Source organism: Musca vetustissima, unplaced genomic scaffold, assembly GCF_032173495.1.
Source record: "Musca vetustissima isolate MV318-11 ecotype Yass unplaced genomic scaffold, APGP_CSIRO_Mvet_v1 utg865, whole genome shotgun sequence".
Classification (NCBI taxonomy): Eukaryota; Metazoa; Arthropoda; class Insecta; order Diptera; family Muscidae; genus Musca; species Musca vetustissima.
Window position 1 is genome coordinate 91,124 of NW_026877629.1, and position 14,547 is coordinate 105,670.

Sequence of the window (14,547 nt, forward strand, 5' to 3'; positions counted from 1 at the left end):
TTGTTTTCTTAATTTTTTGGTTCAACATTACAACAACATTTTTGACATTTATTTGCACCAACAGCTGGGCCGATGCGGCTACCTTATTAAATATACCTTGGTGTAGTCGTACTGCCGATTAGTCATAACAAAAAATGTTCGCATGTGCAATACGTGCTTAGCACGGATGCTAAATACAAACTAAAAAAGCTATCCGTTTGCTAATATTTTTGATGCTGCGTTTAAACCCTGTTTATACCTCAACGACCTATACATTTCCACAATCAGGATATCCTTTGGAAGAATAATGTAAAATATCTTGGTGTAATTCTTGATACTCGAAAAAAAATTTAAGAGCCACATTCCACACATTGTTGGCGAAATCAATAAAATTACAAGAATGATGTACAGTCGAATTCGGTTAAGCGAAAACGCTTAATTTCAGAAAATATTTTTCTCTTAAGCTGGATTTTCAACTAAAAGAACTTCGGATAAGCGAAACTCATTGCGATTAAACAAAGTTTTCAATCAATATCTGAAAAAATCGTGAAATTTATAAATCATATTATAAAATGAATTGCGTAGGAACTTTTTTTCGTACACATTTGCTTGGATGGTTGGAAAAATGTTCAACATAATTCTGTAAAAATTGTAATGAATTTCGTCGCCCTTACAAAAGTGATATTTTTCTCTTAAACGGTGCATGTTTCATATATATTTCACTTTTTGCAACACAAAAGTCTTCCTCTTATACAGATTTTCAATTAACCGCTTTTCCTTTTAAGCGAAGTAAAATGTTTGAAAATTCACCCGAAGTATTAGTTTACAATTTTATTTATTTCAAAAATTCAATACACAGAAAGCTTCCTAGCCAATTATTCATGTATTGTAGATTATTATAAAATGCTAATACTATGGTAGTAAATAATATAACAAAAATTCAAGTAATAGAATTTAGCGTAGTTTCAAAAGAAAAATTAAATATTACGGCTTCCCAGCCATATGAATATTGAGAATTGTATGAGTGTATAAGAGATAAATATTAGAGTCCAGTAGCAAAAGGAAAAGTTTACAACAAAAATTTAAGAATTAAATGTTCAGCCGAAAATAGTCCTTCAACTTTTTCTTAAAAGTGTGGTAAGAATATGAAAACACTTTCAAGAAATTTGGAAAATAATTCCAAACTCTGTAAACACGCACCAGAAAAGAATGTTCAAATATGGAAGTTCTAATTAAAGGCACGTCGATTTGTACGTTCCGCGTTGAATGTATAAATGAAAACTGATTAACTAATAACCTAGGTTGTTGGAATTTAATAAGTTTATAAAAATGTAAAAGATTTCATAAAAACTGCATCATAAAAACTGCATCCAAGAAATATTTCAATACATTCAAATGTACGAACGTGGTTATATACACTTATTTGAAAAACTTATCTTACAATTTTGCGAATAATCCGTTCTATTCCATTTAAGTTGTATGTCCAGGTAACAGAAAAAACTTCAATTCTATAATTCACCAAAGACATTAATAAAGAAAAAGCAAGTCTTTTCCTAACAGGTGGTGTATACGCCTTAAGGCTATAAAGTCTCCTTAAAATACGACAAACTTTTCTAGAAATATCATTAATATGACAACTGAAATTAAGATAAGAATCAATATATACTCCAAGAATTTTCATAGTATTAACAGTTTCAATAAATGCTGTACCAATTTTAATACTGAGACAAGATAAGCTTTGATTCCTCGGCTGAAAAATCATTGCTTTTGTTTTCAGAGGATTTATTTTAGTTATTTACTTTTAGTTGCAATTAACAGATTTTTTCGATAAACCGGTGTTCGCTTATCCGAATTCGACTGTACCCATTTATAATCCGGTGATTTTGTTACGAATAAGCGGGGATACGAATTAACGGTATTATACGGTATTATTATACTGTGATATTAATGAATAAAGAATTGCAAAAATATTTACACGGTTAAAAAAATTAAATATATTTTTAATAAAACTTTACAACAAATTATACATTATATTTTTTAGCTTAGTCTTCTAATGTGAATTTTACGTGTCTAACGTAAAAATAAATGCAACAAATTAGCTTAATTTCGTGTTTGGAATTTTTAACAAGACTCAATTAATAGAGCAATTCCTTGACCTCCTCCAATGCAAGCAGATCCAATCGAATATTTAAGATTTTTGCGTCTGAAAAAAATAAATTACAATAGAACTCATTCGAGCACATAATGAAATAAATTAACACTTACTGCATCTCATGGGCCAAATGACCCATAATACGGTTGCCACTGGCACCCAATGGATGTCCCAATGCAATGGCGCCGCCATTAACATTCAATTTGTTCATATCCAAACCAAGAGCATCAGCACAAGCCAAAGTTTGGGCAGCAAAAGCTTCGTTGATCTGTAAACATGTGTCATAGTTAAAAATAATCATCAAATAAACTACTAATTCTTACTTCAATTAGATCGATGTCATCAATTTTTTTGCCAGTCAATTTTAAAACGTTGTTAATAGCGGAAACTGGACCAATGCCCATAATTTCTGGTGGACAACCAACATACGAATAAGCAACCAAACGAGCCAACGGTTTTAAGTTGTATTCCTTGAGAGCTTCCTCAGAAGCCAATATTACTGCTGAAGCGCCGTCGCAGATACCCTATATTAACAGATAATAAACATTAGTTTGGAAATGAATAGTGTCTTCTACGACTCGTAAATACTTACAGAAGCTGTTCCAGCAGTAACAACTCCGTTCTTCTTAAACAATGATGGCAATTTGGCCAAGCCCTCTAATGTAGTTTGAGGTCTGGGATGTTCATCGACAGCAAAATCGAACTCCTTACCCTTTACCTTTAATTTGAAAGGCGTAATTTCAGCTTTGAATGCACCTTCTTTCTGTCCCTTTTCCCAATTTTTCTGCGAGCGCAACGAGAATTCATCAACACGCTCACGTGAAATTTTATACTGATCTGCTAAGTTCTCAGCAGTAAGGGCCATAGGTAATTTGCAGTAGGTATCGGTAAGACCAGACCACAAGGCGTCTTCTAGATTGTAGTTGGCACCTAGAGTTGTTCCAAAGCGCATATTACGCGCAATGAAGGGAGCTTGAGACATGTTTTCAACACCACCAGTAAGTGCAATCTTAGCACTACCCATAATTATATCCTGAGCACCGTTAACAATAGATTGGAAACCGCTTCCGCAAAGTCGATTGACACCAAGAGCGGGCTTTTCAATTGGAACACCACAAGAAAGACTGACATGACGGGGCAAGAATGTACCATCGGTAGAAGACGACTGTCAAGTAAAATAAATTTCATTTACTTCGTAAATACAAACACTTTTACATATGGCTTTGAAGTTGTAAATCAGGCGATAGCCGCGTGGTACAATAAAACAGGGAAGGAAAAATAGTCCTGATTTAGATTAGGCGAGTTTACTTGTGGCAATTTTTATCGTTCTCTTTTGAAATTGCTTCATGCGTCTATACAAGGCATTTCGATTTCAAAACTATATATATATATATATTTGATATTTTGTGCATGTTTTTTTATGTTCGAAAATATTCAAATTGGCAGAAAATTGTCGGTACGAGCCAAGGTATATTAAGAAGGTAACCGTATCAAACCAGCTGATGGTAACATTATATGTCATAACAATTTGTTTTTGATTTTTTTCAAACCCATTTCCAAACAAAAATTTAAAAATTGAAATATATTTGAAAATAAGTCCTGATTTATATTAGGCGAGTTTACTTGCGGCAATTTTTATCGTTCTCTTTTGAACTTGCTCCATGCGTCTATACAAGGCAATTCGGTTTCCAAAATTTTTTTTATTTGTTGTTTTTTCACATTTAAATATATATAAAATGTCAACAAATACGAAATACACAAAACGAATTGCCAGAAAATTGTCGTACGAGCAATTTTTTTTCATTTCTATACCTCTTGCCCCTCTTTCCTACAAACAAAGACTTGCCGCAAGTAAACTTGCCTAATCTAAATTTGGACTAAAGAATAAACCAGTAAGGAAAGTAGTAAAGTCGGACTGAGCCGACAATATGATACCCTTCACCACTTTGGGGATATTCTACATATGTATCTTTACAAATGTCGTCTTTTCGAAGGACATTGACACAAAATTGAACGAAAATAAAAATGCGATCTCTATATATATGTTCACTGTTTAAAATGTAATATCAATCAAGCACCCGTTGATTATTTGGTTTACAATCAACATAAATAGGTCGAAATTATATATGGAAGCTATGCTATATCTTAATCTGAACCGATTTCAAGGAAACTTACCCGAGATTAATTTATATTAATTTCAGTAAGTTTTGCCAATCGGCCTAGCTATGGGTCTTTAGTACACCATTTACTTAAAATCGGGCATATATAGTTACATATAGTTCCTATATGTAACTATATGTAAATCTGAACCAATTTCAAGAAAACTTGACACAAGAATGATTATAGTAACTTCAATCCTTTTCCAAAATTGTGTGCGGGTCGTCCAATCTTTTGTTCTTTAGTGAACATTAAATTGGACGAAAATATATATTGGAGCTTTATCTAAATCTGAACTGATTTTCACGAAACTTAGCACACACCATTCTGGACCCAATTCAGTGCCCTATGCCAAATTTCGCACAAATCGAAAGATATATAGGGACTTTGGAAACCCATTTACCTAAAATCGGACAAAAATATATTTTGGAGCTATATATAAATCTGACCCGATTTTCTTGAAACTTGGCACACGCCATTCGTGACCTAATTTAGTACTTTATGCCCAATTTCGTGCAAATCGAAAGATATATAGGGGCTTTGGTGCCCTATTTACCTTAATGGCAGTTATATCTAAATCTGGACCGCTTTTCACGAAACTTAGCACACGTCATTCTAGACTTAATTTAGTACGCTGTGCCAAATTTCATGCAAATCGAAAGGTATATAGGGACTTTGGTGTACCATATACATAAAATCGGACAAAACTATATGTGGGAGCTATATATAAATCTGAACCGATCCTCACGAAACTTAGCACACATCATTCTGGATCTAATTCAATACCCTATTCCAAATTTCGTGCAAATCGAATGATATATAGGGACTTTGGTGCACCATTTACCTTAAATAGGACGAAATTATATATGGGAGCTATATCTAAATCGGAACCGATTTTCTAGAAACTAGGCACACATCATTCTGCACCTAATTCAGTACTCTATGCCAAATTTCATGCAAATCGAATGATATATGTGGACTTTGGTGCACCATCTACCTTAAATCGGACGAAGCGATATATGGGAGCTATATCCAAATCTGAACCGATTTTCTCGAAACTTGGCACACATAACTCTGTACCTAATTCAGTACTCTGTGCAAAACGAAACCTAACGAAAATATATATGGTGCTATATATAAATCTGAACCGATTTTTCCCAATTTCAATAGGGTTCGTCCTTGGGCCTAATAAGCGACTTGTGCCAAATTTCATCCAAATCGGATCATAAATGCGACCTGTTCTTGTTTTTACAATTTAACATCTACAGACGGACGGACATGCATAAATCGACTAAGAAAGTGATTCTATGCATATTCTCAAAAGGAACCATGTGTCTATCTCGTTTCCTTTTCCCTGTTACAAACATATGCAGAAAGACATAATACCCTGTACCACAGTGTGGTGAAGGGTATAAAATGATAGGCATAGCGGTCGGCTATGGAGATGGTATTTCTTTAAGAAGACCATGGAATCAAATATAAGACCTTGGGATCGAAAAAAAGATTTGGTTCGATATGACCTTTTTGTCTTCTTTATACATTGTTTTCAAAAATTTCATGTGAGGGCATGACAAAACTACGTAAAGAAAATCTTAAATCTTGTATAAAATCAGATATTTACACAACATATTTTAAAAATTTTCAATTTTAAAAAAGTAAACAAATATTTTTCTTTTTTCAAAATGCTTAATTCTGATTGGTTGTATTTAATTTGCAGATTGAGTAAATTGAATACAGGAGCACATTTAATAAAGAGCAATTTCAAATTGTATGCGTTCCCAATTTTCCTGTTGGGTGATTTTTAAAAACATAATTTGTCAAATTCATAATGACACTAGTATTACGTTGGAATCAAATCAGCTGGGATTTGCTGTTACCTTTTATAATTGTACCATGCTTGTATATCTACCTTGGTACCAAGGCACACATATTAGGTAGTCGCATCGGCGAATTACTACAACAAATCAATTATTTTGGTAACATAATGTGTCAAAATCAGAACACAATTTTTTAATACCCTACACATCTATGCTAAAACTATGTGTTGCCTCAAGAGTTTGTAGCTGCACTACTCCTAGACTCAAATTTTTGTATATCATTTATCATCTGTCTGTCCATTATAATTTGTAATCTGATTATCATGATCCGAATCAAATGGTGATTGAAAAAATTATCTTCTGAAAACACAACATAACACTATTTTGAATAAACGATTCAGTATGTGTCGGTATCTTTCAATAATTTCCCTTGATGAATTTTGGAAATTTTGTATGTATATACGGTTCTGCCATACGTCTACTTCTATTGGTTTTGTTAGTGTCCGGTTTATATTTAGAAGCCACAATTATGACCCAAACCCAGGAAATTACGGAGATGGGGATCTGGTCTACGAATTAATATAACTGTTTTAATAATAATCGTTCAATATTAAGGGCGTCAAATAGATTTTATTTGAAAAATCGCTAACTTTGAATTGTGTGTACACAGAAGTGTACACGCTGTGCCAAATTTCATGCAAATCGAAAGGTATATAGGGACTTTGGTGTACCATATACATAAAATCGGACAAAACTATATGTGGGAGCTATATATAAATCTGAACCGATCTTCACGAAACTTAGCACACATCATTCTGGATCTAATTCAATACCCTATTCCAAATTTCGTGCAAATCGAATGATATATAGGGACTTTGGTGCACCATTTACCTTAAATAGGACGAAATTATATATGGGAGCTATATCTAAATCGGAACCGATTTTCTAGAAACTAGGCACACATCATTCTGCACCTAATTCAGTACTCTATGCCAAATTTCATGCAAATCGAATGATATATGTGGACTTTGGTGCACCATCTACCTTAAATCGGACGAAGCGATATATGGGAGCTATATCCAAATCTGAACCGATTTTCTCGAAACTTGGCACACATAACTCTGTACCTAATTCAGTACTCTGTGCAAAACGAAACCTAACGAAAATATATATGGTGCTATATATAAATCTGAACCGATTTTTCCCAATTTCAATAGGGTTCGTCCTTGGGCCTAATAAGCGACTTGTGCCAAATTTCATCCAAATCGGATCATAAATGCGACCTGTTCTTGTTTTTACAATTTAACATCTACAGACGGACGGACATGCATAAATCGACTCAGAAAGTGATTCTATGCATATTCTCAAAAGGAACCATGTGTCTATCTCGTTTCCTTTTCCCTGTTACAAACATATGCAGAAAGACATAATACCCTGTACCACAGTGTGGTGAAGGGTATAAAATGATAGGCATAGCGGTCGGCTATGGAGATGGTATTTCTTTAAGAAGACCATGGAATCAAATATAAGACCTTGGGATCGAAAAAAAAGATTTGGTTCGATATGACCTTTTTGTCTTCTTTATACATTGTTTTCAAAAATTTCATGTGAGGGCATGACAAAACTACGTAAAGAAAATCTTAAATCTTGTATAAAATCAGATATTTACACAACTTATTTTAAAAATTTTCAATTTTAAAAAAGTAAACAAATATTTTTCTTTTTTCAAAATGCTTAATTCTGATTGGTTGTATTTAATTTGCAGATTGAGTAAATTGAATACAGGAGCACATTTAATAAAGAGCAATTTCAAATTGTATGCGTTCCCAATTTTCCTGTTGGGTGATTTTTAAAAACATAATTTGTCAAATTCATAATGACACTAGTATTACGTTGGAATCAAATCAGCTGGGATTTGCTGTTACCTTTTATAATTGTACCATGCTTGTATATCTACCTTGGTACCAAGGCACACATATTAGGTAGTCGCATCGGCGAATTACTACAACAAATCAATTATTTTGGTAACATAATGTGTCAAAATCAGAACACAATTTTTTAATACCCTACACATCTATGCTAAAACTATGTGTTGCCTCAAGAGTTTGTAGCTGCACTACTCCTAGACTCAAATTTTTGTATATCATTTATCATCTGTCTGTCCATTATAATTTGTAATCTGATTATCATGATCCGAATCAAATGGTGATTGAAAAAATTATCTTCTGAAAACACAACATAACACTATTTTGAATAAACGATTCAGTATGTGTCGGTATCTTTCAATAATTTCCCTTGATGAATTTTGGAAATTTTGTATGTATATACGGTTCTGCCATACGTCTACTTCTATTGGTTTTGTTAGTGTCCGGTTTATATTTAGAAGCCACAATTATGACCCAAACCCAGGAAATTACGGAGATGGGGATCTGGTCTACGAATTAATATAACTGTTTTAATAATAATCGTTCAATATTAAGGGCGTCAAATAGATTTTATTTGAAAAATCGCTAACTTTGAATTGTGTGTACACAGAAGTGGTATTTACACACACTCCAATATCGGGCCGATCGCTATGAGGCCGCATAAAGTTCAAAGATGTCACAAATGGTGATGAATCAAAATCCTTATTTTCTCTCTATTTTTGTAATAGACCATATTTATAGTTCATATACCATATATATAGTTCATGTTCATAGTTCATGTGGAGAAGTTCCATATAATGTCAATTTTCAAATGTTTTACTCCCTCCATCATAAAGTGGAGTGTATATTCCATTTGTCACAGCCCTTTCGTTCAGCCTTGTTTCTTGTAGCTTGTCGTCGCCTTTCACGAAAATCTTTCCAGTTTTGATGTTGCCCTCATATAAAATTCCTGTTCATTTTTAGATATTTTGGTTCTTTCGAAGTTAAATTAGAGAAAAAATCACGAAACTTCAATTTTATTTACAAAAATTAATTAAATTTTTAAGGCGAATTAAAAATTACAACAATTTGTTATGACATTCAATGTTACAATCAACTGGGACGATGCGACTACCTAATACATCTACCTTGCTTGGTACGAGCAATTTTTTTCGATTTCTATTCCCCTTGCCTCGCCTAATCTAAATTGAGACATACAGTTCAACATATATTTGTTAAACCCATTTTTAAAAACAATTGAAGAAAAATTGATGTCTGGAAAGTTAGGTTGTATTAAATAAACGTATTTAATCACAACTCAAATGTATTATTAAAATAATTCATATAAAATTTTGCATTGTATTCAATGCAAATATGGTTTTTTTTCCTATTTGTATTTATTTGTAGATAGAGACCATGGTTTATTCATAAGTTTAACAGGGAGGCGAATTCGAAGTTTTCATTGACGGTCAAATTTATTATTTGAAGTATAAAAAAAAAAGATGAAAGATATTTTGAGTTCTGGATGGTATTTCGCGATTAAAATATTGACAGCAAGAGAATACTAAGCCATGAATTCACCACCCGGTAGACAAAAACAATTCTGGAAATTTTGATATTCCCCTCATTTTTCTCACATATGTACATACTAGAGAATTGAGACAGTTAAAATTGTTAGTTTAAAAAAAGGTCCACAATAAGAAACAAATATAATGATAAGGTAGCTATCGTCTATCTTGTATAATTGCACCATGCTGTTAGCTATCCATGACTAAGGATCATGTATTTTACTCGTTTTTCTAGTACTTATTTTATTCTTACCGTCATAATGTGACCAATAACAACGGTATCGATTTTGTCAGGGCTTACGCCGGAGGCAGCAATAGCAGCCTTGGCAGCTGCTGTCTGTAATTGTGTCTGATTGATGTTCTTAAAAGCTCCTCCGAACGTTCCGAAAGCAGTACGCTTTGCGGCCACAATGTAAACACCTATAAAAAAATAAATAGTTAGTTGGACCTGAATAGGGTATAATCCGTATTCGTACAAAATATATATATGGTTTATGATATATTTATATAGATATTTATATTGTATAATATTAAGTATATTAAATATTTTTTGTTATATTAAAATTAAATGACAGTCATCAACGACTGCGTACAAGATTGTGGTTTTCAATATTCAGTTACGCCGTTGCTCAGATTGTCATGCAACGATATCAAATTATTGTCTGCAAAGTGTCTTTAAGAAAGTGTCATTGTCTTATACGATTCGTTAATGTTAAAATCTCAAGCCACTATATAGTGAATTTCATTTTGTTGTTCACCTCATTATACCCTACCTTGCATTATTCTAAATATGTAAATATGTTATTATAAACCAAGATAAAAGAACAAAAGGAAGTAAATGAATTTGCATAATATGAAGATAAACTTGAGTACTAAATTCACATTGATAAGAGTTATATGGATGCTAAATCATAAGAATTTAGTAAAAAAAAACTCGTATGGTAATTCAAAATAAGTTGTTTCAAAGGTAATTGAAATAAAGATAATTTAAAAAACACTCTTTCAAATACAAAAGTGACACAATGCTATATTTCTCATTTTTTTACAAAGAAATTAATTCTTTCTTCAAAGAAGAAACAAAAAATAAATTGAGATTGATATGGAAATATACCAAATAAAATATGCCACGATGATAATCTTATAGTACGCAATGAACATCGTAAATTATATTATTATATGTATTATTGAATACATAATTGCAATATTGACAATTTAGTTAAGCTCTGATTGAAAACTTTTGAACACAGCAGTCAAACAATCTATTTTTATCAAATATAGAGAACAAAAATGTACGTTTAGCTGTAATTACAATCGGAGAGTTTTAATTTTTTATTATTTTTAAGCCAAAAATTAATTAATTAAAAAAAAAACATTCAAGGTCTGTGAATGTGGACCATTATAAATCACGACATTTTCATGGGGATTAGTTCGAAACATGTCTGCGAGGAAGTATTCTACCCTCTGAAAACTCGATATGCGAAACTGCAATAGCTTCGGTTGAATAATGAAGCTAGGACTATTAAAATACCGAAAATGGGGCGACGCCCTTAAATGGGGGCATTGTTACCCCAGATTGAAATAAATTAAATTTTAACACAGTCGATCCACAACTGGTTTTTGACTTACTGGTCTACATTACCCGCATATGCTGGTTTTTTTTTTAAATAAATTGTAAAAATAGTCTTATTTACTTTCGCTACATTACAATTAAAAATGTGTTATGCGAATTTTTGCAATTTAAGCGCAGATATCACTCATATTTGTTGTTGTAGAAGTTATTATCAGCAAATATTATTTTAAAAATTTCCCGATATGTATGTATACATAATATAAATATATATACAATAAAGTATCTTTGGCACATCAGATTTTAAGAAAAAATGTATATATATATACGTAATATTGTATATAATTGCAATATAGTACAATGTTTTTACTCCATATGAAGGAATGCATAATATAAATTACCAAAAATACACCATCATAAAATTTTAAATGCTTGTAATTGTCCTATTTAGAAATTGTTCATTATAAAGGTTTATCTAATTTTTTTTTTCAATATTTCTAATGAGATTATGAATATATTACAATCGCCCGATTTATTATCAGTCATTGTAACTATGTCTGTGTTCAACACTCATATGACGTCCAAAGTACAATTCAGCCGGCATAACCAATTCGAACGAAAGTGAAAAAAACATAACGTCAACAATAGAAGTCCAAAGTACAAACAGACAGTATCATAATTCATCAACAACACAGATAAAATATTAAAAAAAAAAACAAATAATAATAATATTATTATATATACATAATTAGTTTGCATACTGACCTTTGGTAATAGCAGACATCTTTATTCTTAATAATCGGAATTTGTGTATATACTGATTCTGAAAATATGGTTTCACCGAATATAAACCTTGAGAGTTCGGTGGTTATCAAAATACGTCTAATGATTTTATTAGGTCAACACAGTTTGCAAATTCGTATGGGCCGATTTTACATTGCATTGTTCATTTATCAAAGTGATCAGTATACCAAAAAGAGCAACTTTGAGAATGAGTTCCTCGTATGAAAACGTACGTTATTCTTGACATTTGTTTGAACGGCGCGGTGAAAGTTACTACGGGTAATCGAAAGACGCCTGACATTGCGACCAAACAAGTTATTTTCTCGTAATCAGTTTTTTATTATGCCTGTGGATATGTGGTTGTGGAATTGTTTTCCATATCCTTGATGCAGTTGAAAAAGAACCAACTTTTCTCATATTAATTATTAATAATACTTTCAAATTTGGGAAAACTCCATGGTACAATTATAAAAGTTAACAGCAAATCCCAGCTGATTTGATTCCAACATAATACTAGTGTCAATTTCAATTTGACAAATTATGTTCTTACGAATCACCCAACAGGAAAATTGGGAACGCATACAATTTGAAATTGTTCTTTATTAAATGTGCTCCCGAATTCAATTTACTCGATCTGCCTTCTGGGAAAGTTTGAGGAAGCAAATCTTTCTTCATGGAATAACCCGCAATTCCCTGCATTTTCATATGTGTTACACATATAAGTGGCAATGGCTCAATTATAGGAAAGATGTGGAAGCGATAGAAATATAAATTTGATAGGTTTTCACTCATGTTTTTTAAATTTTATTTGGAGTATTCGAAGTATTCGAAAATATTTCATTTTCAAAATAAATATAATTTGTTGATAATTTGTTTGTTTGTTTCTGTCAAATGATGTTGACACTAGTAAAACTTACAACAACAAATTTCCATGTGGTTGTTGTATCGTTTGTTATGCAACAACACTTGCTGTTACCTTCTATTATTATACCATGGGAAAACTTTTTGAATATATTTTTAAGGAAAAAATGAATTTAGGTTTGCAAGACTCTTATATATCCCAGTATCAGTTTGGATTCAAAAAGGGAAATTCCACAGTTCATGCATTATTGAAATTTCATAATGACATTGTACAGAACTTAAGGGAAGCGAGATGTACAGTCACCGTGTCTCTTGATATTGAAAAAGCTTTCGACAAAGCCTACCATAATGGTATTCTGTATAAATTGATTTCAATTGGGTTTCAACCTGCGATGGTTAAATTATTCAAGAGCTTTTTCATGATAGAGTTTTTGTGTGTTTAGATTGGGAATACCCTCTCACCTATGGGCAAAATGACATGTGGGGTGCCGCAAGGCTCGGTATTGGCTCCCCATCTATATAACATTTCCATTTACGATTTCCCTCATGAAGTAAATGGATCAAAGGGTATACTTTATGCCGATGATTCTCTTCTCTTTGCACATGATGAATCTCCATTGGTTGCACTGCAGCGTGTCTCAACGCATCTTAATGAAATAAACAATTTGAGGCATCAAAATAATTGTGGCTAAAAGTAATGCTATATGTGTTCGTAAAGCTTTGGGCAAATGTGAATATACCTTGGTTCCCGAAAGTAAAAAATTGTTCTTGTTTGTGAATGGTAACAAAATTGAGTTTAAGGATAGCCTAAATATCTAGGTGTTATTTTTGATAAATTACTGAAATTTAATAAACATGCTGCAAATAATTTATATAAGACTAACCGTGTTAAAGGCGCTTTTTCACGATTGTTTAATAACAAATATTTACCAAAAAAAAAAAAACGAAATCACTAATTTACAAAGTAAGGTTTTCCTCATAAAATCGATTATTTTAAATTTCTTTCCTATGGTTCTTGCAATATGCTTTTTTCAAACGACTTAAATTGAAAATGTATATTTTTTAATATTTTGACATAACAAGCCACAACAAGAAAAAAATTTAATTTGTAAGTTGACAGCTAATGGTACCAACAGCTGTACAGATGTAGCTACGTTATTAAATATTCCCTGCTTTCAAGTAATCGAAGTCACTGTTTATACCCTGTTTATCGATTAATTGGAAATCGGTTCTCAGACTTCCATCCCACATCATTCGTAAACAATTCAGCTCCCATTTAGTCTCCATCCCACCTCATTCGTAACTGTCGGTTCTCCACTTTGACTTCTTCTTTATCGGGCATTTTGTCTTATCCCATCCCATTCGTAACAGGTGGAACGTTTTTCAATATGTCTGCAGTCGGTGAAGAAGCAAAAAAGCAGTCGGACAAAAAAGCATTCACTCGGCATCTTCGGGCATATTCGCATCAATCGAGTCAAATCAGTCAAAAACCAAAATTAAATTTAAATACGGTAAAGAAATTGCCTCAGTGAAGAATTAAATGATAAATTCCGTGTAGGTTTTTCGTGTCCTTAGTAAATGCAATACCTATTTTGTGAATCCCGCTTCGAGTACTTCGTTTCCTATAATTGAACATAAAAATGTCGGAATCCGATGCAGCCGTAGCAAAACCAACAGCCAAGTCTAGCATAAGCGATTTGCGACAGTTTCGCATCAGCAAGCCCAATGCCGCCATTGGACAGACAAAGACGGGTAAGAT

The 14,547-nt window shown here is 32.4% G+C and overlaps 1 protein-coding gene across 1 annotated transcript; it reads right to left on the reverse strand.

The window, feature by feature from the left end:
* Positions 1–2,097: 2,097 nt before the first annotated feature.
* On the reverse strand, positions 2,098–14,523 carry LOC133322283 (3-ketoacyl-CoA thiolase, mitochondrial). Its single transcript, XM_061531295.1, has 6 exons — positions 14,464–14,523; positions 9,831–10,025; positions 2,724–3,296; positions 2,455–2,655; positions 2,245–2,399; positions 2,098–2,182 (listed from the first exon to the last, which is right to left on the reverse strand). Exons 1-6 carry the CDS (start codon positions 14,521–14,523, stop codon positions 2,101–2,103), a joined length of 1,266 nt encoding a protein of 421 aa, XP_061387279.1. The 3' UTR covers positions 2,098–2,100.
* Positions 14,524–14,547: the final 24 nt, after the last annotated feature.